The 24,196-nt window shown below is 41.7% G+C and overlaps 1 protein-coding gene across 1 annotated transcript in view; it reads right to left on the reverse strand.

Annotated features, from left to right (window-relative positions):
• Positions 1-4,773: 4,773 nt before the first annotated feature.
• Positions 4,774-24,196, reverse strand: part of LOC124606259 (alpha-2B adrenergic receptor-like) — a 101,102-nt gene continuing 81,679 nt past the window's right edge. The window contains exons 4-6 of the mRNA XM_047138236.1: positions 17,057-17,302; positions 12,352-12,384; positions 4,774-5,070 (exon numbers count right to left, since the gene is read on the reverse strand). Of these exons, the coding sequence (XP_046994192.1) occupies positions 4,774-5,070; positions 12,352-12,384; positions 17,057-17,302 (576 nt within the window). The remainder of the gene's footprint in view (positions 5,071-12,351; positions 12,385-17,056; positions 17,303-24,196) is intronic.

Below are 24,196 nucleotides of genomic sequence, written 5' to 3' on the forward strand. Positions count from 1 at the left end.
TGTATATAAATGATCTAGTAGGAAGCGTCAGGAGCTCTTTAAGACTGTTCGCAGCTGATAGGGTTGTCTATAGGAAAGTAGCAACGCCAGACAACAGTACTGATTTGCAGAATGATTTGCAGAGGACTAATGAATGATGAAGATCTCATTTGAACTAAGATTGAAGTACACGCGAGATGCCTAGTTGTTTCCACCAACCCGAGTGGAATGCATGACTGAATAATGATCATCAACCTGCAGTCTTCTGTAGTTCTCCCCTCCGCAGAAAACAGCACATAGGTCGCGAGTTCATTATCTTGAGGCTACAATAAAATGTTAGCAAGGAACTGTTACTGGTTAAATAATTAAATTTTGAACCGGTTTGTTTAAACGGGAAGCTGCTATTTTTCTTAGTAGCAGACTACTGTAAATTTATCGAACACTCTATGAATCAAAAATAATTTGCATTCTTCACACTTTCTCAGTGCATAAAAATAACAATGAACTGTGTGAGTGCATAATTACTATCACACTAGTTCTCAAATACATGTCCCAAAGACCGGAGACTGCTGTTGAGGATATTTGCCTGAAATTTTGATATCATTAATAATAATTTACAATCAGATCTTTTGTAAAACGAAAGTATGTATTTATTTCAACTGAATTTCTTATTTTGGCATAAACATTGTACACAAAACAGTATATTACTATAATTACAATATACACAGTATCTGATTTACAGCTGTAATGTACATAACTATTTCATAGGAAGAATATTACATGTTACAATTTACACACACATGTAAGGTGTGACAACAATATAGGATAGAAGTATATATTTTTATATGTATCATTTTTGTGGACAAGAGACAAGAATTACAATTTTCTATACAAAATTATACACTTTAGCTACAAATATTACTTCAATATTACTTAAATATGTATATATATATATATATATATATATATATATATATATATATATATATATATATATATATGTGTGTGTGTGTGTGTGTGTGTGTGTGTGTGTGTGTTATGTATTACATTACGTTTAATCACTGACACAATTAATGTTATAACTTGTTAATTGCATATCCTGTAATATCTAAATATAACACAGATCGAGTAATTATTTTACATATTAAATATCGTGCACTATCTAGACAATAAATTTAATAAACAATGACGTCACATTACATACTCGAATCATTACTTACACATCCTTCATGACATAGCGCAAAGTATGAAAATAGAGACAAAAGTTATTTATAGTGTTGCATTTATGACACACCCTATACATAAATTTGAAAATGAAATGATATAACACTGAAGGAAAATTTGGGGCTCAAAATTTCCCAAAAGTGTTAGCACTTCTGTGAGTACACACATAACTTCTCACTCGCAGATAGACATAAGTTACATATGACAGTTACGATGTAATGTATTTACACTTTATACTATTTAGAATTCATGTAAGCATAATTTCTTAATTCTGCTGAAGACACTCACTTCTATATGAATTTCATTCTTGTTCATATGAAGTAACCACATACACATTGAGTTAAAATAAATTATTTACTAAATATCAGAATTTATCTGAACAGCTAATGTGAAACCCAGTTGGAACTTCCATTACAAAAGTTTCTTTATTGTCGACAGAAAAGATGAAAATAGATATCCAAATATAACAGACTACTAAATAACATGATAACTTACTGTGCGCTTGTAAATTGTTTATCAGGTTGGGTAAAGAAATTCCAGTTGCTGCATATTAACATTTTTCTGCGATAAGTTTGATGCTTTGAAATATTTTTTAGATTTTAGCTGACACAAGTAATCTGAAACACAATCTAAATCAAAACAAGCTGAAGAAGTCAATGTAATTAGTGAAATTCCTTCACAGTCACACTTGGGAGAAAATTAGTGTTTTCACAGGTATAAATCGAACTTTTTATTTGATATTGAGTAACTATTTACTAACAGTACACAACAAGTATATATTTAAATAATTTGTAACATGTTGCACCTCAAATTTAGAATTTAAAAGTACATCCAGTTGGATGTTCTTCTGTTACACGAAAGACATCAGTATGACTCAGTCATTTGAAAATTGCTATACCTGTACATACAATGTCATTTATTCATAACAGTAATGACTAAATGCATCATATAACTAGCACCATCCTTCGTTGCAGTATTTATAACTAAACTGTTAACTGTTTAACTCTGACACACAAATCGGTAGATAATTAATTAAAGTACCAAATTATGTCAAGATAGCTAAGAAATCAATCATGTACTTCTAATAAAATTTCAGTCTATCATGTATTTCTAGAAGAGTAACTTTCTTCATACCGATATAAAAAAAAACATGAAATGAGCTTTGCTTATCTAACAAATACTGCACTACCATTCATTTAGATAAGAATATTGTTTCGTTTGGAAAAAGAATTTAGAATTTGGAATGAATGTTCATATTATTATCAATTCTCCAAGCATAGCTTGTTATCAACTGATTTTGTTTAATTATGCATAAGAAAACTTCCTTTGGTTTCTTGTGAAGAAATTCCCTAATGAAGTACTGTGAAATAACATAAATAAAAATAAAAATGGGTACTCATATTTGCAACAAACGGTAAGTAAGCATTATTTTCATAGAATGAAAGTCATGATAATGTATAAAAGGATGAGTATGGAGTAAATGATACGATACCGAAAAGAAACTGAGACAACAGGTAATTTTGCCAAGAAATATCGAAACGTCGTTTTGGAAGAGAGATAACTAGCATCCTTTAAGTCCCCCATTACGTCGTTTTAAGGCAACAACAAGTATTCAGTCAAAACATTTACACACTGGACGTAGTACAAAAGATACATTCACTTCTGTGAGTGTGTCCTCAATGATTGTACTAGCAATTGGTGGTGATAAAAGAATAAACCATCTTTCATTCTTATCGCCATAAAATGTATGCACTACATGCTATTTGAATTTAAAAATCAGGGATTTTCAAGATTATTAAAAAATTACAACTGCTGAATTAACAATCATCCACTCTTCATACGATGATAAAGAGAAAGTTATTGGAGCCCTAGATGGTCTGTTAACGAAAAGAAGAAGTTTCTGATTCAGTTGGAACGTTCAATTTAAAAACATTATCCAGGAGGCTTATTTGTCTTAACTGTGTTTAAAACAATGTTTCATAATTCGTAGTGTTGTGGTGCTATAACAATGGAGAGGAACACAATGATGGCTACTCTGTTCTATGATGACATAGAGATGGTTGACGATGATGGCAGTTATCATACAGAGTATTAACATTTACATTACTTAACAAACACTTCTTTATTTATTCAGAAATATGTTGTTTTTCATCTCGTTGTCAGCCGAAAAGTTCTAAAACTTGAAGCAAAGTTAAGAGTCAGATGACAGTCACTTACAAATTAACACCTTATTGAAATACTTAATAAAAGATTTATACGATCACTGTCTAAACAAGATTGTATAGCGAGAACTTGCTAAACTTCATAAAAAAATATGCTCTGAATTATTTGTTGTTATTATGGCGTTATGATGTGTAGAATTCTAAACATGCAATAGTTTCATCTTCTGCTGACAGGGTGCATGTAAATTAAGTGCGTAACTTTGACACGCTAACACGGTTGGTATGTGTTACATACACTGTTATTTGATTGACTTTGGTTATAAGCGAGTTAACATCAGAACAAGCTGATCGCACACGTCTCGATGACACTGTGAAAAATTTCTGCTCTGTGTTTTTCAAGTTTATAGTGATTTTTGTACCTGATTTAGTGTTTCAGATACTTGCTAGTCATTCACTGATGTATTGTATGAAATATTGGGAAAACTGTATACAAAACATAAAACAACAAATTCTGTTTCTGCGTGTTGCCTAGCTACTGTCGTGGGGTGACTGAGGACAAATAATTTCATAGTAGTTTTTATCACTTTCATGGACAACCGAGGTAGGTGATACAACAGTAAATGAATGAAATTTTTTTCCTGTTGGTTCTGCCTTACAATGAGATCACGAGGACTCGGAAAACGTTTTTTACTGAGCTAATGGTTCCGGCTGTGGTATTTGCAGCATGAATCTTAACGTAATAGAGGAATATGTTTGTACACCATCTTTAGAATAACTTGAATAATTCTTCCAGGCGTAGTAAAACTATGTAACTGAAACAAAGTTTTCCTGATTGCCAGAGCTGGCAGTGCGAGAGCAAACTCCTCGCGGGAAATTATCGCTCAAACACGTCCAGTGTCAAGGCGATACAGGCCACATTTTAAATTAATGTCTCCACTCACCAGTACACACGTACTCTACAGCGGCGTTTCTCTTTATATGGGGCGGGTGGCAACTTGTACGAAAACTACACCTTAGCCTAGTTATTGCTGTATGCGTGTCACGTTATAATAAAGATGGTGTTTCGTCTTGGCTTATCTTTTGTTTTGTGATCCCAAGCTTGTCTTGCGGTGTCCTCCATGCCGCTAGGAACATGAACAGCTCAGCGACTCGGACGCCGTCGCTTTTTATGTCCGGGCTGTGACTATCGGCGGCGTACGACTTGCACTTGACGTCCACCGCCGTCACTTAGCGTCGTGTGAGGGGGCCCAGCGGTGGACGCTGCAGCCGGGGCGACGACACATCACCTCCGCTGCGGATGCTGCTGCTGCTGATGTTGGTGATGGTGCTTATCTTTACCGGGTTTGCCCTGGGCATCGCGCCCCCGCCGGCAGCGGGCGCAAAGCCAGCAGCAAACCACAAACAAACATCATTTGAAGAGGATCCTGCGGAACGCCCTGCGGAAGTCCTTGTTGAAGATGGTGTAGATGACGGGGTTGAGCGCTGAGTTGGTGTAGCCGAGCCAGAAAGCGGTGGCGAATGCGCTGTCTGGAATGTCGCAGCCGGGACACAGTGGCAGCAGGATGTACAGGAAGAAGAAGGGCAGCCAGCAGGCGATGAAGGAGCCCATGATGAGGCCCAGGATGAGCGTGGCGCGCTTCTCCTTCTTCCGGGCCAGGCGGCGCTTCTCGCGCTCGGGGTCGCGCGGCTTCTGAGGCGCAACCACCTGCGGAAGACAACAAAAACATTATAAACATGTGCGCACTAAGTCGTATAGAGTGGTCCTAGTTAGGGAAAAATCGTTCTTAGGCAAGTTACCGGAAAGGATAAATAACAAATTACGATGTTGGCCATGCGGTTTGACTAGTGACGTAGTGAACATGCGACAAATAATTTGAACAACATGGAGATGGTGATGTCATATCATTACCGATACTTTGAATAATGAGCAACACATATAGTTTTGATTGCGAGAATTTACTGTATTTGGGAAAAAATAATTGGAATACGATTTAAAAAAACGACACACTAAGAAGTAATTATCCCAATGGGACAAAAATCTGTAGGTGTGACGTACATGTACAGATAAGCGAATGATTACAATTTCAGAAAAAAATGGATGATTTATTCAAAAGAATGAGCTTCACTAAGTGAGCAGTTAAACAACTCGTTGGTCCACCTCCAGCCCTTATGGAATCAGTTACTCGGCTTTGCATTGATTGATAAGAGTTGTTGGATGTCCTCCTGGGAGATATTGTGCCAAATTCTGTCCAACTGGCACGTGATATCGGCAAAATCCTGAGCTGGTTGGAGGCCCCTGCCCATAACACTCCAATCGTTCTCAACTGGAAAGAGATCTAGGTAGGGTTTGACAAGCGAGCAAACAAGCAGTAGAAATCCTGGCCGTGGGTGGGTGGGCATTATCTTGCTGAAATGTAAGCCGAAGACGGATTGCCGTGAAGGACAACAAAACGGGCCGTGGAATATCGTCGACGTACCTCTGTGCTTTAAGGGTGTCGCAGACGGTAACCAAACGGATTTTGCTATTTAAGAAATGGACCCTAGAACATCAGTCCTGGTTGCCGGGGCGTGTGATGGTGGGCATCAGTCAGGTTGGCATCCTGCCCCTGTCTGGGATGCCTCCATTTCTATCTTTGTCCTGGAATCTCGTTAACTGTAGTAGAATTGTATGCAGTGATGTGTCTCACTTCCAATTGAGTCACGATGACCAGAGAACACGTGTCTCTGGTGCGTAGGGAGCAGAGGTAAATCAACGAATTATTGACTTGCTCAATTTACGCAGCTCTTTCGCTTGAATAAATCGTCCAATTTTTTTTTGAAATTGTAATCATTATTTTGTCTGTACATCACATCTACCGATTTTCACCCAATTCGGATAATTCCTTCGTTGAGTGTCTTTCTTTTGTTTGAGTGTATTACGACCTATCAATATGTTTCATTAAATTAAAATACCATGTCACTTTTTCTGCCATTGTTTGAAGACTAGTTTCAGAAACTACTGTAGGCATTTTGAGACAATTTTCACTAACAGATACATTGATTCACAAAGCAGGTTTGTCTACATAATTCGTAGTTGCAGTAATGATGACTGAGTATTTATAGGGTTCTTCCATGACTAAGTTACAAACTTTCAGGGATGCTGGAGAAGAGTAAACTTATCAAGACGTAAGGCACCCTGGACCGGAAACGAACGAGTCGAAAGCTGTAAACGAAAATCGCTCTGATAGATCTTACAATGGACCTCGTCCACTGCAAGCTCTTTGCATTCCATGTTGAGGGAGGCTGCATTATTTACCAAAATATTTGCTCAAAACGTACGCCCTAACCCTCGCAATGCCCGAAGTGTGTGTGGTTGCGATTTTTTAGGAATTGTCAGAGTAATGCCCTTAGTACTCGCACATTATGTTGTTTTATCGGACTTCTAAAGGTGTACAAAGTTTGAAGTAAAGCTGTGCCCCCAACGTCTCCCCTTCTGAAAGTTACCAGTGCGAACCCGTCGCTACCCACACATAAGTAAGAGAAACATTTCCTAAAATGTAAACGAGTCGAGTATCGCGAAAACAAGCACTACAGCTGTGTTGGTCATCATGACACACAATACGAACACAGAAATAACCTGTCGTAAATAAATCATAGGTGGTATCGGAAAATACGCGTTGCCTATGTAGCTCAAGCGGAGACTCGCAAGAACCAACTGTGGAAAAGAAACCGAATCGAGTATCGCAGTACACACTACGAACTAAAAAATAATATTCATCGTAGAAAGAAATCGAGGTTAGAATCGAAAAATGTTTTCCAGCTATGTAGTTTAAGTTGAGATTGCCACACACACATACCGATATATGTATCAGTAGTAACTCGAAACAGCTGTCACAAAAGAATAATATATTTATTGGAAAGAAAACGAAACGAGTGTCATAAAGAAAATCTCCACCACGATAAACAGTCCGTGAGAGTTCGTAAGCTTCCACAGCCAGAGTCATCTGAATAAAATAATTCTGCGTGTTGGGCTGCTTCATTATGAAACACGAGATAAACTCAGCGGTTCCAGTCCAGCGGACGGCGTGTGTTCGCCAGCCAGCAGCACCACTTGACCCGGGTTGCGCAGCATAAACTGTGGTCACGCGAGAACTGCGGTCTGCTGTAACGCTTTGCTGCAGGAAACCACAACCCCTGTATACCAGCTGCCAATTTGCTGTTGCCTACCTATCACATACAGCACTGGCAAAATCCTGCCGATTCACTATTCCCAATCAACACCTACTAGAGTTGTCTTTCAATCACCTACCGCAACAGCGCAGGGAATAGCCTACTGCACAACCATCCCCAAACACAGCACTTCCCTTCAAATTTTACAATGACGTTCCTGATATGTAACGTCAGTAGCCGTCATATAACACAAATAGACAATTTATAGAGTAAGACTTACACCAGTATACGGCAGTCAACCGCCCTGAATAGGGCCGTTACAATCAAGTCAAAACTGGGAAACTCAGTTTACTCAGTTTAGTCTTTTATAATAGTGTGCCCCAACACACAAAATTATTTTATTCAAACGCAGGGCAGAATGTTATACCTTTGAAAACTTTTCAAACATTCATGTCTAGCCACCCCTGCAATAAAATATTAATACACGTGCTTATTCCAGTTTGAAATGACAGTGTTAACTTTTTCTTGCTGCAGTCTTTTTCTGAAATTAGAAAAATTGCTCTGGAAAAGTAAGTTTCTTTTTCCAAACGTTATACGCTATTCGATGGTACATCATGGTCAAGTACCTAGGAATAAACATTCTACTCAAATTTGCTGTAACTGAGAAAATCTTCGAAGGCCGCGGTGGTCTCGCGGTTCTAGGCGCGCAGTCCGGAACCGCGCGACTGCTACGGTCGCAGGTTAGAATCCTGCCTCGGGCATGGATGTGTTTGATGTCCTTAGGTTAGTTAGGTTTAAGTAGTTCTAAGTTATAGGGGACTGATGACCACAGCTGTTAAGTCCCATAGTGCTCAGAACCATTTTTTTTTAGAAAATCTTGTCGGTATGGTATTCAATAGTCAATGTGTTACATTAGTACTCCAATAAATATTAACAATGCGTAAGTGAAATGAAATTAATATAAGGTATTATGAAAACCAGTTACAAGTAAAAACATTTAGAAATAGTAGCTCATGGCACTTAATATAAATTTCCATTTTTAAGACAGCGCAAATACTTACGGCATTAAAGAAACTGAGTTCATTTGCACATATCACATGTTCCATGTTAGAAGACCATCAGTCTCAAGGTACAAGCTGGTGCACTGTCGCAATGCCCTCTTACTACCGCCTCATTTTTATTTATTCAGGATTGTCTGAGGCGTTAGGGTATAACATCCCGCTCAGCTTCTCTAATACTTGACGACTAGTAATTTACTAGATGAAACCCAACGAGACTTCGCCCAGCACCATAATAAAACTTCAACAACAATGTAAATGAAATGAGTGTACGACATTGTTGGACGGGAGGTCCCATGCGGGGAAGTCCGGCCGCCAGGTGCAAGTCTTACTGCTGTCGACACGACACTGGGCGAGTTGCACGCTGGTGACGAGGATGAAGTGAGGACGAGGACAACATAACATCCGGGCCACGAGCGGAGAAAATCTCCAATCCAGCCGGGAATCGAGACTGTGTCCGCTGCACGGAATGCAAACACGTTACCATCCAGCTAAGCAGACGGACTTCAGCTGCAATAAAAGTAACAGGCAGAAGGCGAGTATCACGCGTTTCTCAAATTTTACGTCTTTTGTAATGTTGACTAAGACAGCCATTTCTTTCCTCCGTGCCCACAGCGAGGGTTTCACTTCTAAGTGATGTGGCATTTGGCTTGCAGAAAACTAAGACATGAGCATCTGCGCACACAAGGATGAAGATTGACGGTAGCCACCAAAAATACTTTCTTAAGCAGGTTACAGTCAATGCCATCTCAAAATCCTTCGTGTTCAGATAAGCATATACCGAACGTCTTATTAGAATGGTAATAAGCCAATACGGTAAACACAAAAAATCGGCAACTCCTTGGGAATAAACAGCAATGTTTTTTGAATCACCGGTCTTCTGACTGGTTTGCGCCACATTACTAATTCCTCTCCTAGTCCAACCTTCTCGTCTCACAATAGCACTTGCACCCTACGTCTTCAATTGTTAGTTTGATGTATTCCGTTCTATAACTCCCACTCTTTTGACCCTCTACAGCTTCCTCTGTTTAGCGAAGGTTGTTCTACGCATATCTTATCATCCCGTCCCTTCATCTTGCCAATGTTTTCCAAATGTTTCTCTCTCCGCCAATTCTGCGGAAAACCTCTTTCTTTATCTCACCATTCCACCTAATATTCAACGTTCTTGTGAAACAAGAGATCTCAGACGCTTCGATTCTCTTTTGTTACGGTTTAACCAACTTATCACGTTTCACAAACATACAATGCTGTGCTAGAAACGTACAGTCTAGGAAATTTCTTTCCTAAATTAACGCCTATCTTTAATACAAGTGCACTTCTCTCTTTGCTTGAGCTAGTCTGATTTTCATGTTCTCCTACCTTCGTCCGTCAAGGCTTATAGAGTTATGCAAGAAATTTCAGTTATTAATAAGAAATACGCTATTCAAAAACCATGAAAGGAAAAAGGTTTCTTGGGAAAGGCCTGGATATGTGAGAATATTTCAGCTGGACATCTTGCTTACTCAGGAGATACTGAAATCATATGTAGGATTGTAAGGCGTACCCAGAAGCAGATACAGACTCAGATCACATCTTAGTTGTTATGAAGAACAGATTGGAGTTTAAGAGAAACGGCCAGAGGAATCGTTGTGGAAAGAATTGCGATACTGTAGTACTAAAGAATGATGAAGTACGTCTTACGTTTTCTAAGGCTATAGATAATGCGCTGATTATCACGACAAGTAGTTCAATGGAACAGGAATGAACATCTCTAAAAAGGGCAATTACAGAAGTAGAACAAATACGTAACTGAGACGAAGCAGTGGGTAACAGAAGAAATAATTCAACTGGTAAAGAGTAGAAAAATATTCAGGATGTTACAGGAATACAGGAAAGTGATTCACTAAGTAACGAAATTAAAAAGGCGTGCAGAAAAGCCAAGGAGAATCGACAGCAAGAAAAATGACAAGAAATTGGAAAACAAATTTTCCTTGGAAGTTTACACACTGCGTCTAGAAAAGTCAAAACAGTCTTCTCTGAAATTAAAAGAAAAGGTTTCGACATTAAAAACAGTACAAGAGAAACTGCACTTGAAGTCCTCTAGTGAGGGAGGAGTTGGTAAGTGCTAGGAGAAGAAATAGCAGTCAACAGGAAGCCATAGGCGATTCAGTATTAGATTTTAGGACTGCTTGGGAATAATTGCTATCAAATAAGCTGGAAGGCATTGATAATACTTCTTTGGAATTCCTAACGTAGTAGGGGAAGCGGAAGCCAAACGATTATTCAAGTTGGTTCGTAGAGACCGTGACTCTGGAGATACACCACAAGACCTTCACAAAAACGTCATCCACACAATTGTAAAGATAACAAGATAAGTGAACGATGTAACAAAAATCAGTATTATATTTAATGAATCCAAGTTTCTGAACATCAACAAAAGCAAAACGAGGATAATGGAATGTAGTCGAATTAAGTCGGGTGATGTTGAGGGTATTGGATTAGGAAATGAGACACTTAAAGTAGTATAGGAGTTTTGCTATTTGGGGAGCAAAATAAATGACGATGGTCGAAGTAGAGAGGATATAAAATGTAGACTGGCAATGGCAAGGAAAGCGTTTCTGAAGAAGAGAAATTTGTTAACATCGAGTATAGATTTAAGTGTCAGGAAGTCGTTTCTGAAAGTATTTGTATGGAGTGTAGCCATGTATGGAAGTGAAACATGGACGATAAATAGTTTAGACAAGAAGAGAATAGAAGCTTTCGAAATGTGGTGCTACAGAAGAATGCTGAAGATTAGATGGGTAGATCACATAACTAATGAGGAGGTGTTGAATAAGATTGGGAAGAAGAGAAGTTTGTGGCACAACTTGACTAGAAGAAGGGATCGGTTGGTAGGACATGTTCTGAGGCATCAAGGGATCACCAATTTAGTATTGGAAGGCAGCATGGACGGTAAAAATTGTAGAGGGAGACCAAGAGATGAATACACCGAGCAGATTCAGAAGGATGTAGGTCGTAGTAGGTACTGGGAGATGAAGAAGCTTGCACAGGATAGAGTAGCATGGAGAACTGCATCAAACCAGTCTCAGAACTGAAGACCACAACAACAACAAGTTTCTGACAAGACTGTTATAATGAACAGTGAAAAATAAAATTGAGGATATGTTAGATGACGATCTGTTTGACATTATGAATGATAAAGACACTAGAGAAGCAATTCTGACGGAGTGCTTGATGGCAAAAGAAATTCTTAAGAAAAAGTGGATTCAAGTGTTTGATAATGTAAACTAGTAGGATATATAATATAATATGTCCAAGAACAAACAGGGAATAGTAAGTATGGTAGACAAAGATGAAGTTTTCGGTTTAGAGGTATTCTGTCTGTCACTGGAACGCGAAGGCTTCAGGGACATATTTTCAACAGGCTTGCAGAAGAACTGGGAAAATCCAGTCATAAGCCCCGTGTAGTCAATCCAACTTGAAAGGTTTCGTTGTGGCACACTCATTCTGATCTGTATATAAATTCCTCGCAATAGTTCTGCAACTTGTTATTTACTCGTAGGCTATATCCTCTTACATGTTTTTCGTGTTTTATTAATTCCTTCATTTACAACCGCTGTAATTAGTATTCTGTAAACCAAATATTGACTCCTTTCAAGGCTAAGTAGATGTGATTGGCATGGTTGAACGGATACTGATAGTGATACAAATTAACAATTCAGGGCGCTGGGTGCTGGGCGCAAATACTACTGTGAGATACTGAGTTTGGCACAGGAGAGGACTGTTACTGCCGAAATTACATTCACCAAATACTCCTTTGCCATTGTAGCAGTCTTTTCTTATTATTTTTGTTATAATCATCATTACTATTAAATTTGTGTTGTGGCACTTGACTTACTGTCATTCGCCTTCTTGCTTCACAATACAATGTCGTTAAGTATGAATGACAATCACTTAATTTTCTACATTCTCTTAAATGCTCTTTGTTCATGATCGAAACAATCTTGTGACACAGTACACATTCTGGAAACAGCAGGTTGGTGATTTTATGCAGATAAGCGGCCGAACTATCAGGTGCTGTAGTCAAGCCCAATATGTTTACTGCAACTTTTCTTTGGCTGTCAGGGAATATCGAGTCGTCCACGAGTATTTTCCAGATCTTTTCCTCACCGACACGTTGTTGGATCATTGTAATTCCTCTTGAAATATCTTCATAATAATGCATTTCAGTGCAAAATCTGACCAGGTAGTTTCTCCAGTCTGGTTAATTTTTGCTGGAAAATCCGCTTTTGCATTACAATAGAAGGTACACAGAGATGATATCCACTGAACTACAATTGTCTCGTTCTTCTCTTGTATATATTTAATTATTTCTTCGATATCTTCAACTTGAACGATTTTGGATCTTATGTGTTGATAAATGCTATATTTCTGCTCTGGAATCACATAATGTAGTTGCTTCGTCGAATGTGTGTGAACAGTTGTTTAACTGATTTGCTGAAATTCTCTTGCCTTCAACTTCACCTTCAAAATATGAAAGGCGAGGACGTAAAGTTTAATAGAACGAGAAAATTTTGTTGTAACGCGTGCCAACGTTTCCTTCTTTTTCCATTCATGAAGCATCTGTGTAGATATGGAGCCACTGATCTTCAGGGCTTATGAGACATATTGCTTCCAGTGCAATAGCTCTCGTTATTAATCTAGTGGTTTCAATTTTTTTGGAATTAACCATTGTATCTAGCTGGCATTGCAACTGAAGAAGCAGAATTGACGTAACTGAGGAAATAATTTTTTAGCATCAGCTTTCGGTAGTCGATATTACGATCTTACGTCTTAATATTTTTGAGGAAGCTAATTTGTATTTTCAGCTAAGTACTATTATCGTTTCATTGATTTTTATATTTAGCCATTTAATATGATCGGGTGGATGAATCACTTTCTCACTATCAAGTAGTGCTAACCTTTGGAAACTCACTTCAATTTATTTGAAGAAATTTTTAATACGGCTGCTGGTAAAATTCTTTATTTACCTCACAAGTTTCCGTTGACTGGCCATCATCAGGTTCACAAAAGTATTCACAGCTTCATACTAAGCGAAATATAAAGTCATTAACGTCAAATGATAAAACCATGAATTAGACCATTTATCATGCAATGTAATATAAATTACATCGTCAGTCTATAAAAACGGTGGTAGGTAGAATACGTATTCATATTATAACTACAATAGGCGTGAACAGATTCGTAACAAGAAAATGGCTCTGAGCACTATGGGACTTATCTTCTAAGGTTATTAGTCCCCAGAACTTAGAACTACTTAAACCTAACTAACTTAAGGACATCACACACATCCATGCACGAGGCAAGATTCGAACCTGCGACCTTAGCGGTCGCGCGGTTCCATAGTGTAGCGCCTAGAACCGCTCGGCCACCCCGGACTTACACTTCAAGAGCGTTAACGCCGACTGCTGTTATAACATAAATAAGTACACTGTATAGCAAAGCTTTATATACTGACGATGTAATATATGTTATAATACGGTAACAGTGTCTAATTCAGGGTTGTATCATGTGAAGATAAATATTATATATATTTCACCTAACATTGAGGCTTTAAATAATTTTATGAAACTGATGATAGCAAAGAAAGAATTTTTCCCAGAAGCCCAAGGTGGTAATATATACGAGCTATGGGGCACCATCTCCTGAAAAAATATCGCCTTATAATCTAGTCAGAATTCAAATGTGTCTGGAAGTTTTTCCAAACTGTTGACATTTTTAGTATTCCCCGCAACAACTGCTTCGTTACCATATGTTAAAATTGATCTTTTGTGGTATTTTAGGTGAATTTGAGCACTGTCCTTGAACATCCCCATTTAATACGAGAAAATCTTTTCACTATGCAGCTTTCTCAGCGGTATAATTTATATGGATCTACTGACTTAATCTTTGGCACATGTACACCCCTTTTGTAGAAAGTTGCATCGTTAATACATATCGTTAAACGTACGAGAACGTGAAATAAGTAATGCAACACATTTTTTCCTCGGCCAGTTTCAGTAGAAAAATGCGTCGTTTGTTGTGGGACTTCCTGGAACATTCCCGTTGCAGCCCCTATAGTTTCATGAAGTTCCGACTGGTGGCGGAGCTGTACGTAGCCTTCAAAATGGCGTCTGTAACGGAGATGAGCTCCAGGCGGAGAGCTGGGACTGACTTTCTTTTGGCGGAAAACCAGAACATCGCAGGATTTATATGCAGTGAACAATACCTACGCGAGTCGCTGGGGGAGGCGTCAGTCATCACCACAACAAGATCGCGCCCACTTGTCTGATCTTCCACCTGCCGGACACAAACACTGTTGTGACTCATCTATTACTGGAACGTGCGGACACCCTCATTCGAGGGAATCGACGGATCATAAGCGCACACTTGGCTGCTGAACTGAATGTCTCGGCTCGTAGTGGTGACGCACTCGTCCAGCAGCGGGTTATTCATAGGTTTGCGTCCGCTGGATTCTAAGCTATGTAACAGAAGCCCGTAAAGAGCAACTTCCAACTGTTTGGCGCAGTGAAGGATGCACTCGGCGGGAAGCAAGGCATGGATGATGGGGAGGCTATTGATGCAGCGAGACGTTGGCTGCGACGCTGACCAGTAGAGAGGTACACTACCGGCTATTAAAATTGCTACACCAAGAAGAAATGCAGATGATAAACGTGTATTCATTAGACAAATATATTATACTAGAACTGACATGAGATTGCATTTTGAAGCAAATTTGGGTGCATAGATCCTGAGAAATCAGTACCCAGAACAACTACCTCTGGCTGTAATAACGGCCTTGATGCGCCTGGGCATCGAGTAAAACAGAGCTTGGATGGCGTGTACTGGTAATGCAGCTTCAACACGATACCACAGTTCATCAAGAGAAGTGACTGGCGTATTGTGACGAGCCAGTTGCTCGGATACCATTGACCAGACGTTTTCAGTTGGTGAGAGATCTGGAGAATGTGCTGGCCAGAGCAGCAGTTGTACATTTTCTGTATCCAAAAAGGACAGGACCTGCAACATGTGGTCGTCCATTATACTGCTGAAATGTAGTGTTTCGCAGCGATCGAATGAAGGGTAGAGCCACGGGTCGTAACACATCTGAAATGTAACGTCCACTGTTCAAAGAGCCGTCAGTGCGAACAAGAGGTGACCGAGACGTGTAACCAATGGCACCCCATACCATCACGCCGGGTGATACGCCAGTACGGCGATGACGAATACACGCTTCCAATGTGCGTTCACCGCGATGTCGCCAAACACGGATGCGACCATCATGATGCTGTAAACAGAACCTGGATGCATCCGAAAAAATGACGTTTTGTCGTTCGTGCACCCAGGTTCGTTGTTGAGTACACCATCACAGGCGCTGCTGTCTGTGATGCAGCGTCTAGGGTAACCGCAGTCATGGTCTCCGTGCCGATACTCCATGCTGCTGAAAATGTCGTGGAACTGTTAGTGCAGATGGTTGTTGTCTTGCAAACGTCCCCATCTGTTGACTCAGGGATCGAGACGTGGGTGCACGATCCGTTACAGCCATGCGGTTAAGATGCCTGTCGTCTCGACTGCTAGTGATACGAGGCCGTTGGGATCCAGCACGGCGTTCCGTATTACCCTCCTGAACCCACCAATTCCATATTCTGCTAACAGTCATTGGATCTCGACAAAAAGCGAGCAGCAATGTCGTGGTACGATAAACCGCAATCGCGATAGGCTACAATCCGCCCTTTATCAAAGTTGGAAACGTCATGGTATGCATTTCTCCTCCTTACACGAGGCATCACAACAACGTTTCACCAGGCAACGCCAGTCAACTGCTGTTTGTGTGTGAGAAATCGTTTGGAAACTTTCCTCATGTCAGCACGTTGTAGGTGTCGCCACCGGCGCCAACCTTGTGTGAATGCTCTGAAAAGCTAATCATTTGTATTTCACAGCATCTTCTTCCTGTCGGTTAAATTTCGCGTCTGTAGGAGGTCATCGTGGTGTAGCAATTTTAATCGCCAGTTGCGTATCATCCGGGCATACGGGCCCTTGCATTGCGTTGGCATAAGGCCGTGGCACTCAACGGAGATTATATTAAAAAGTAGGATTTTATAATGAAAAGAGTGGGAAATGGCATGGTGTACTGGAATTCGAATAAAATCAATCAGCTTTCAGAAAAAAAAAATGTATTGCATTACTTATCGAACGCCGCTCGTATTTTTCCGTCACTACTCACGTTTAGACGTGTTCAGTTATGATAGTAAGGTTTTCTTGCGCATTTCGTACAGAACTGAATTGTGTGAACGGCGAACCATTCAACACAACATGGCTAACAGCAAAGTCTGATGGGAAGGCAATACTTCTAGAACAGCCGGTAACACAAACCATATGTAGCCGTGAGGAAGGAGGGACCAGGGGGAAGGGTGTTTGCCCGCTATGCGGCGTCAGCCGCCGCGGGCATCCTACTGCTCTACTCACCTCGACGCCTGGCCTCTTGCCCGCCGCTTTGGACTTGCGGCCGCCGAAGATGGGCTCGCAGAGGCGCAGCTTGAGCGGCTTGACGACGGCGCAGCGGCTGATGACGCCCGAGTCCGAGCTGGAGGGGTCGAACTCGCTGACGAGGTCGGTGTCGATGCCGACGCTGGGCGCCCGGCAGCGCGCCACCACGTCGCCGTTCACCGACAGCGTCGAGCCGCTCAGCCGGCACGCCGACAGCCGCGACACCTGCCGGCCACACGAGGTGCGCGTGTCAGCTAACTGCAGCGTCCCGTCGGCAAGCACTCTCACCGGTACCATAATCCATACTAAGAGTCAACATTTGTGATGGCGAAGAATTCTCGGGCTTCCAGCCGGGTGGCGGTGTCTTCAAACTGCGACGTTTCGACGAGTAACGTACTCGTCATCTTCTGGCGAAGTGCCGAGACTTAGCGGATGGCCGTCCCTTTATACCTGCGGCGTGCCCCCCACCACCTGGCCGCGGGAGGCTGGATCCAGATGAACCGCCGGGCGGGGTGGAGGGGGAAGCGGGTGCGCCGTTCGTGTCTCCGTCAGAGCATTCCGGCCGCTTCTCGTGAGCTGGACGTTTCTTGGTGCGTTCCTGGCGTATTGCGGCTAATGCAGCATTCCAGGCCGCGCTCAGTTCACAAGATTCTCGTAGACCCGTATTTCTATTGATTCTTTAATGACCCTGTCCCAATAGCTCCCGGCTCGGCACAGCACCCTGGCGTTCTCCAAATGAAAGGTGTGGTTTTATTTGATGCTATGTTCCGCTATAGCAGATTTCTCTACCTGTCCAAGTCGGACATGCCTGTTGTGTTCCTCGCACCTTTTCGAGATGCAGCGCTGCGTTTGTCCAATGTACTGCACACCACAATCGCAGGCAATGCTGTATATACCAGGTGTGTTGCGTTTGAGTGGGTCTTTAGCTGAGCCCAGTAGCTCTTTCATCTTCGGCGGTGGTCGGAAGACGGTATTTATGTTTGATTTTCTCAGTAGCCTCCCGATTTTGGCTGATATGGGCCCCAAATATGGAAGAAAGGCGAGTCTCTTGTTAACTTCCTCTTCCTCTTCTTCCTCTTCCTGCAATTTGTCAGCCTGTCTCCTCTTGAAGGCCCTACCAATCTGTGTTTCACTGTACCCGTCGAAACGTCGCAGTTTGAAGAGACCGCCACCCGGCTGGAAGCCCGATAACTCTTCGCCAGCTGTATGCGACGGGAAAGCATACATTAACATTTTTGATGTTTCTATAATGATATTTACACTCTGCAGCGGAGTGTGTGTTGATAAGAAAGATCTTGGTAGCTTAAAACAGTGTGCCGGAGCGAGACTAGATCTCGGAATCGTTGCTTTTACGAGCAATTTGTCTATCAACTTAGCTGTCAAATCATGACCCTGGCTCCTTTCTCAGAACTGTAGTTCCGCCGTACCTCATCTCCTACCTCCCAAGTTTGCCTTGCATGCTAAAACGATTGTGGGTGAATTGTGTAGGATAGCTCAGTCGGTAGAGCAATTGCTCGCAAAAGGCAAGGATCAAAATGTTGAAATGTGTGTGAAATCTTATGGGACTTAGCTGCTAAAGTCATCAGTCCCTAAGCTTACACACTACTTAACCTAAATTATCCTAAGGACAAACACACACACCCATGCCCGAGGGAGGACTCCAACCTCCGCCGGGACCAGCCGCCCGGCAAGGATCCCGACTTCGAATATTGGCATGGCACACAATTTTAATCTGCCAGGAAGATTTTGCGTTTGATACTAATTACTGAAATTACGTCCAGTACTGTAATTTCTGCAGAACGAATCGAGAATGTGGGTGAAAGGTTGAAAATGATGCTGCTGAAACTGATTAGGACGATCTGCAACATAGGAGAGACACCAAGGCGACTTCCAGAAACGCGTCATAATTCCTAAACCAAAGAAGGTGGTAACTCTAAGAAGTGCACAGTACCAAAATTAAGCCCATTACGCATGCATTAAGAATCCTCAACAGATAATTCTTATGGGAGCTGAAGGTGGAGGGTAGAGTGAACAACAGTTTGTATTTACAAAAGGATTAGAAACAAGACAGGCGATTCTGGCACAAAGTCTATTTATAGAAAATAAAGCGGAGAGAAAAATAAACATGTAGGGTGTAATGGGTGTTACCTTAGATGTTTCTATACATGACTGAGTATGGTGTACTGATCAATATTACATCAGTATTAACGTCAATTACAGAATAATAATTATAGCTATTTTTAGGTTGGGAAGAGCAAGGTATTAATGTTTATTTTCCCCTGGGCAGCAAGTCAGCTGTTGCACTAAGTGATTAATGACTCCCTGGGGATAATTAGCCCTTCGGAGAAACCCGCTACCCCTCTCCCCCCAACCCCAACTCCATGTCCCACCCACCTCTCTGGGAAAAGTGATGCGGATCCCAGCGCCATTTTGATACCAAATAAATCGACTAATTGAACTGATCAATTAGTTAACCATTTTTCTCTGGGAAATGCCCATCCCATTGGAGGGCCGCGCTTCTCCCCACCCAACCTTCCTACTGGCGAAAAGCTCACAAATCGGTGGGAAATACCAGATTCCGTACTAAATTTGAATTTTGGCGATAAATTCATATGGTGATTATATAGTATTTCAGAGGACACAACAACAAATTACAATAATATACTCTTTATTTTTAGAAAATCAATTTGCGCATTGCTTTTGTGGAACGATGTAGAGTATCCGCTTTGTTTTATCATCTTTGGAATAGTGGCACAGTCTATGACATCACAGTGCAAAATGACCGACCCAGAACACGAGTTTAGTCTAACATCCCTTCGCCTACTGGCGGGACATTCCAAATTTGGTGGACAAATAAAAAAAAAAATTCTCTGGCTGTGAGTCATGGGAGTTGGGAAGGGATAGCTGCCAGCACTAGACAGTTCCGTCAGTAACTACTACATCCCTAGAGAGGACATATTCGCCATTCGTCCAGCAAAAGAGAATTGCTCCAGCCAGTCTACACAATAGCCATGTGTGGGAAGGATGCGTAATAGGCCTGGAAGCTACCATTCAAGCGCATGGGAGTAGCTTTTTGCTGATCTACAAGTTAATAGCAGGTGGGAGGGACATAACGATGGGTAACAGTATTAGAACAGCGACCTAATGTCCTAGTGCGGCTGCAAATCCCTGTCACTTATGTACAGGAATCCTGTATCATCACCACTGGAGAATGAAACACACCTATACCTACAGTATTTACGAGTTGCAAGTCACATCCTAGTTAACAGAAATATGGGAAATAGGACGTATGATATTTTTTACAAGTGTAGTGCTTATTATCTTACTTGAACACATCATCTCAAGAAGAAAAATTTTACCACTCACCTTCAGTCTAGTCCATGGCCATTTGACGAGTGTATAGTGTACCTGGCCGACTAGTCACAATATTTCTTTGTTAACTGCCACTCATGACGGGCTTAAGCTGCAATGTCCGATCACTGAACCTTTGTGACCACTGCTGCCGATGGCCATGGCACAATGCAAACAAGCAGACGCAACTTGTACTAATAGTTCTAACTGCAATTCCAACACCGACATAGGCTCTCCTGTTTAAAAAAAAACCACTTTACCCAATCAAAAAGGGGACATTGTTTTGTCAATAAACCTCGAATTCATTACTCGAAATGTAGATTCCTTCTTTTATACGACGTATTTTTTAAAAAAATGAAAAAATCGGAATATATACACGTTTCACATCACTAAAGTATCGTTACTTTGTGTAAAAATCCTATACAATACTAGGGCATAGGCTATATTTAATCTAAGTATGATCTCATCAGGTAGAAAATTTCTTATCAGCTTAATATCTGCCACAGCCTGCATTACAGGGCTAGAACATTAAAGTCAATTTTGGCTCATGATGGAGTGCCAAAAGCATAATGTACCTCTATCGCAGGGTGCCTCCTCACCTCGAAACTCTCTGAAACTAACCTCATCATCTACGAGGTAGCAGCACAGAGGAGTTGTAAATAAAAGGTTTATGTAACATAACACTTTATAAATTCGGTAATATAGCTGACTTTATTACGATGATCGTCTGTCTCTGTAGCTGTTACATTGAAATTCCATTAAAAGATCTCCCTCGCTTGCACCCACGCAGTGGCACCTCATTGATCGTGAGAGTCGCTTTGCATGGCGGATGACATTTTTCCTGCAGTCGGTTTACACTCACCAAATAACTGTTACAGACGTTTCCATGACGTCTGTGGAGGGTTTCTAGAGGCTAGGTAGTCACTTCATCTGATACCAAAATGAGTGGTAACTGTCGTCAAATAGCTTAGGGTATCAAACGCTAACTGCGTCCTGCCTCTCCGTTGCCTTGTTATGCTAATGGAAGTAAGTAACTTAGAAATCTGGTTTACTGCTCCCGAACTAATCCTGCTGAGATCCGGCGGTTTGGGGGCAGTGGAATGAGGTTTCACTCTCTTCTCCACCGGCGCGACGCCACTGCCGTCATCTCCGCCGCCTCCAGCGGGATCACTGTAAACAGCTACCACCAAGGCCATCGGGTTGCGAACCTTTGTCTGAAGATCAGGGCTGTACCTATCGTGGCCGACAAACCACCGCTCGCCCTATCGGACAGCTGATACTGATTCTAGACTCACTGAAGTTGTCCCATCCTTTCCACAAGGATTGGGTGATTCAATGTCACTTGGGGGAATTACCACGATGTTGAACAATGTGCTTCGCTTCAACCCTCTTGCAAACCAAAAAGTCCTGAGATTTTTTTAAATTTCCCCGGAAGACTAATCCAGCGAACAAAAGTAAAATACTTGTCTGTTCACCACCCCATCTCAAACGTGTATGAATCTGCAAATCTACGTCTCCCTCAGAATGCAGCGCTGTGGAAGTGTTCCTATTGGCTCCCGCCAAATGGGTGTGTTGGTGCTTCAATAAATCAATCTGGAATCCCCGGAGGTAGTGCAATGTTCTTTTTGAGCAACACTGCTGAGAACCGAGATTTGAAGCTGACTGCAGACGGATTCTACTGCTGGGAACATACATTTCACATACGGACAACAAAGATAAATCAGCTCTCATACGGAGGCATATAAATAGTGTTTTTCTCTCTGACCATATTTGTGAGTGGTTCAAAAATGGTTCAAATGGCTCTGAGCAATATGCGACTTAACATCTGACGTTATCAGTCCCCTGCAACTTAGAACTACTTAAACCTAACTAATCTAAGGACATCACACACGTCCATGCCCGAGGCAGGATTCGAACCTGCGACCGTAGCGTTTGTGAGTGGAATAGGATATGAAATGAGTAGTAGTAGTATAGGGTACCCTCCACCACGCACTACATGGTGGCTTGTGAGGTATGCTTATAGATGTAAAAGTACAGTCCTCCTATTAAGACGTCAGTGTATCCATTTGTAGGCACAGAAACCTCGTGGAAGTATGTGGTCTCTTGCTTATCGAGAGAACAAAAGGTGGAACTTCCACTGGTGATAGTAACTGTGCAGGAAACTTTGCATTAGATTTTAATTTTATCAGTGCAGTCACTTCGCGAGTCTTTTGTGAGAGACTGTAATATGTTTGCCATCAATATTTAGATGGAGCAGTATGGAACTCAGCTATCAAATTGCCTTCCGTCCGAGTATCGCTTACCTGACGTATTCCCACGAGTCCTCCAACATTTGAATACACCTAATTTCGACGAGTAAGAGGTGTCCCACGCCAACTCACATGCCCCTGCTAGTTATCTTGAAATCCCATCACGTTCCGACATCACTGTTCCATTGATCAAACGGCCGTCTACTAATCCACTAGTCACTGACTAGGTAGAGAGCTATCACAAAGTGAAAAACTGCACACGAACGTACGAGAGGAAATTCATAACCATGCAGAGTATACACAGACTGCAGAAAGAAATTCAGCAGCGTCACACCTACAATTAATCGAAACTGAATGACTGTCTATAATGTCCCCCAGTATATAACCTAATCTCCTTTCTCGTATTCCTTCGATTACTGCGCTAGAAATACGACAGTGTAATGGTGCCAGAGTCTTCGTTAACAGCGCAGTCTCTCTCTCTCACATGCTTTCTCTTCTCATTACTTTTCTAACATCCAACGAAGTAGAACTACAAAATAAAAAGTTCCCCTGTTAGAGAACTCGATAATGCTTAACCGCGTTTCTGTCTACTGATAAATCGAAAACAAATACCATCTGCGCTGCGCGTGGTAGCCTCGCGGTCTTAAGCGCCTTCCTACGGTTCGCACGCCTTCCCCGTCGGAGATTCGAGTCCTCCATCAGGCATAGGTGTGTGTGTTGTTCTTACATTAGTTTTAGTTAGATTAAGTAGTGCGTAAGCCTAGGGACCGATGACCTCAGCAGTTTGGTCCCACAGGAACTTACCACAAATTTCCAATTCTGTCTGCTTGTTGACATCAAGCGTGTGTGGTGATCTCTTCGAATAGATACGTTTGGTCCACTGTAGCAGGTTGGAAGACCTGCGTAATGTTTTGTCACCTGTACTGGAGGAAGAGCACTGGCCACAGATTGTCAATCACAACAGAAGGTTCTTGTGTTAGCGACGTTGCAGAGCATTTGCAAACAGGTCTCCGAAAGCGATGACCTGTAGGTGTAATCTTATTTTCCACAGTATTGGAGTAGCAGATGTCTCTATGTTCTGTTTTTGAACAGACCAAGAGCATTGATTCCTCATATTGGTGGCGCATATTGCGTCCAGGTATATCATCACGGTATTGTCCGCCCATGGTATCTGAGTGGTCAGCGCGACAGAATGTTATACCTAACGGCCAGGGTTCGATTCCCGGCTGGGTCAGAGATTTTCTCCGCTCAGGGACTGGGTGTTGTGTTGTCCTTATCATCCTCATTTCATCCTCATCGACACGCAAGTCGCCGAAGTAGCGTCAACTCGAAAGACTTGCACCAGGTGAACGGTCTACCCGACGGGAGGCCCTAGCCACACGGCATCACCGTATTGGCGTCCTAGTTGATGGTCATCCTGACCTCCAAATCTCTGGACCTGCGTCTATCTTTCTTATGACTTACAGTGCATAACCAAATGAGGAACAGGGGGTATACTGCAGGACTTAAACACACAGAG

The sequence above is a fragment of the Schistocerca americana genome, chromosome 3 (genome assembly GCF_021461395.2).
Source record: "Schistocerca americana isolate TAMUIC-IGC-003095 chromosome 3, iqSchAmer2.1, whole genome shotgun sequence".
Classification (NCBI taxonomy): Eukaryota; Metazoa; Arthropoda; class Insecta; order Orthoptera; family Acrididae; genus Schistocerca; species Schistocerca americana.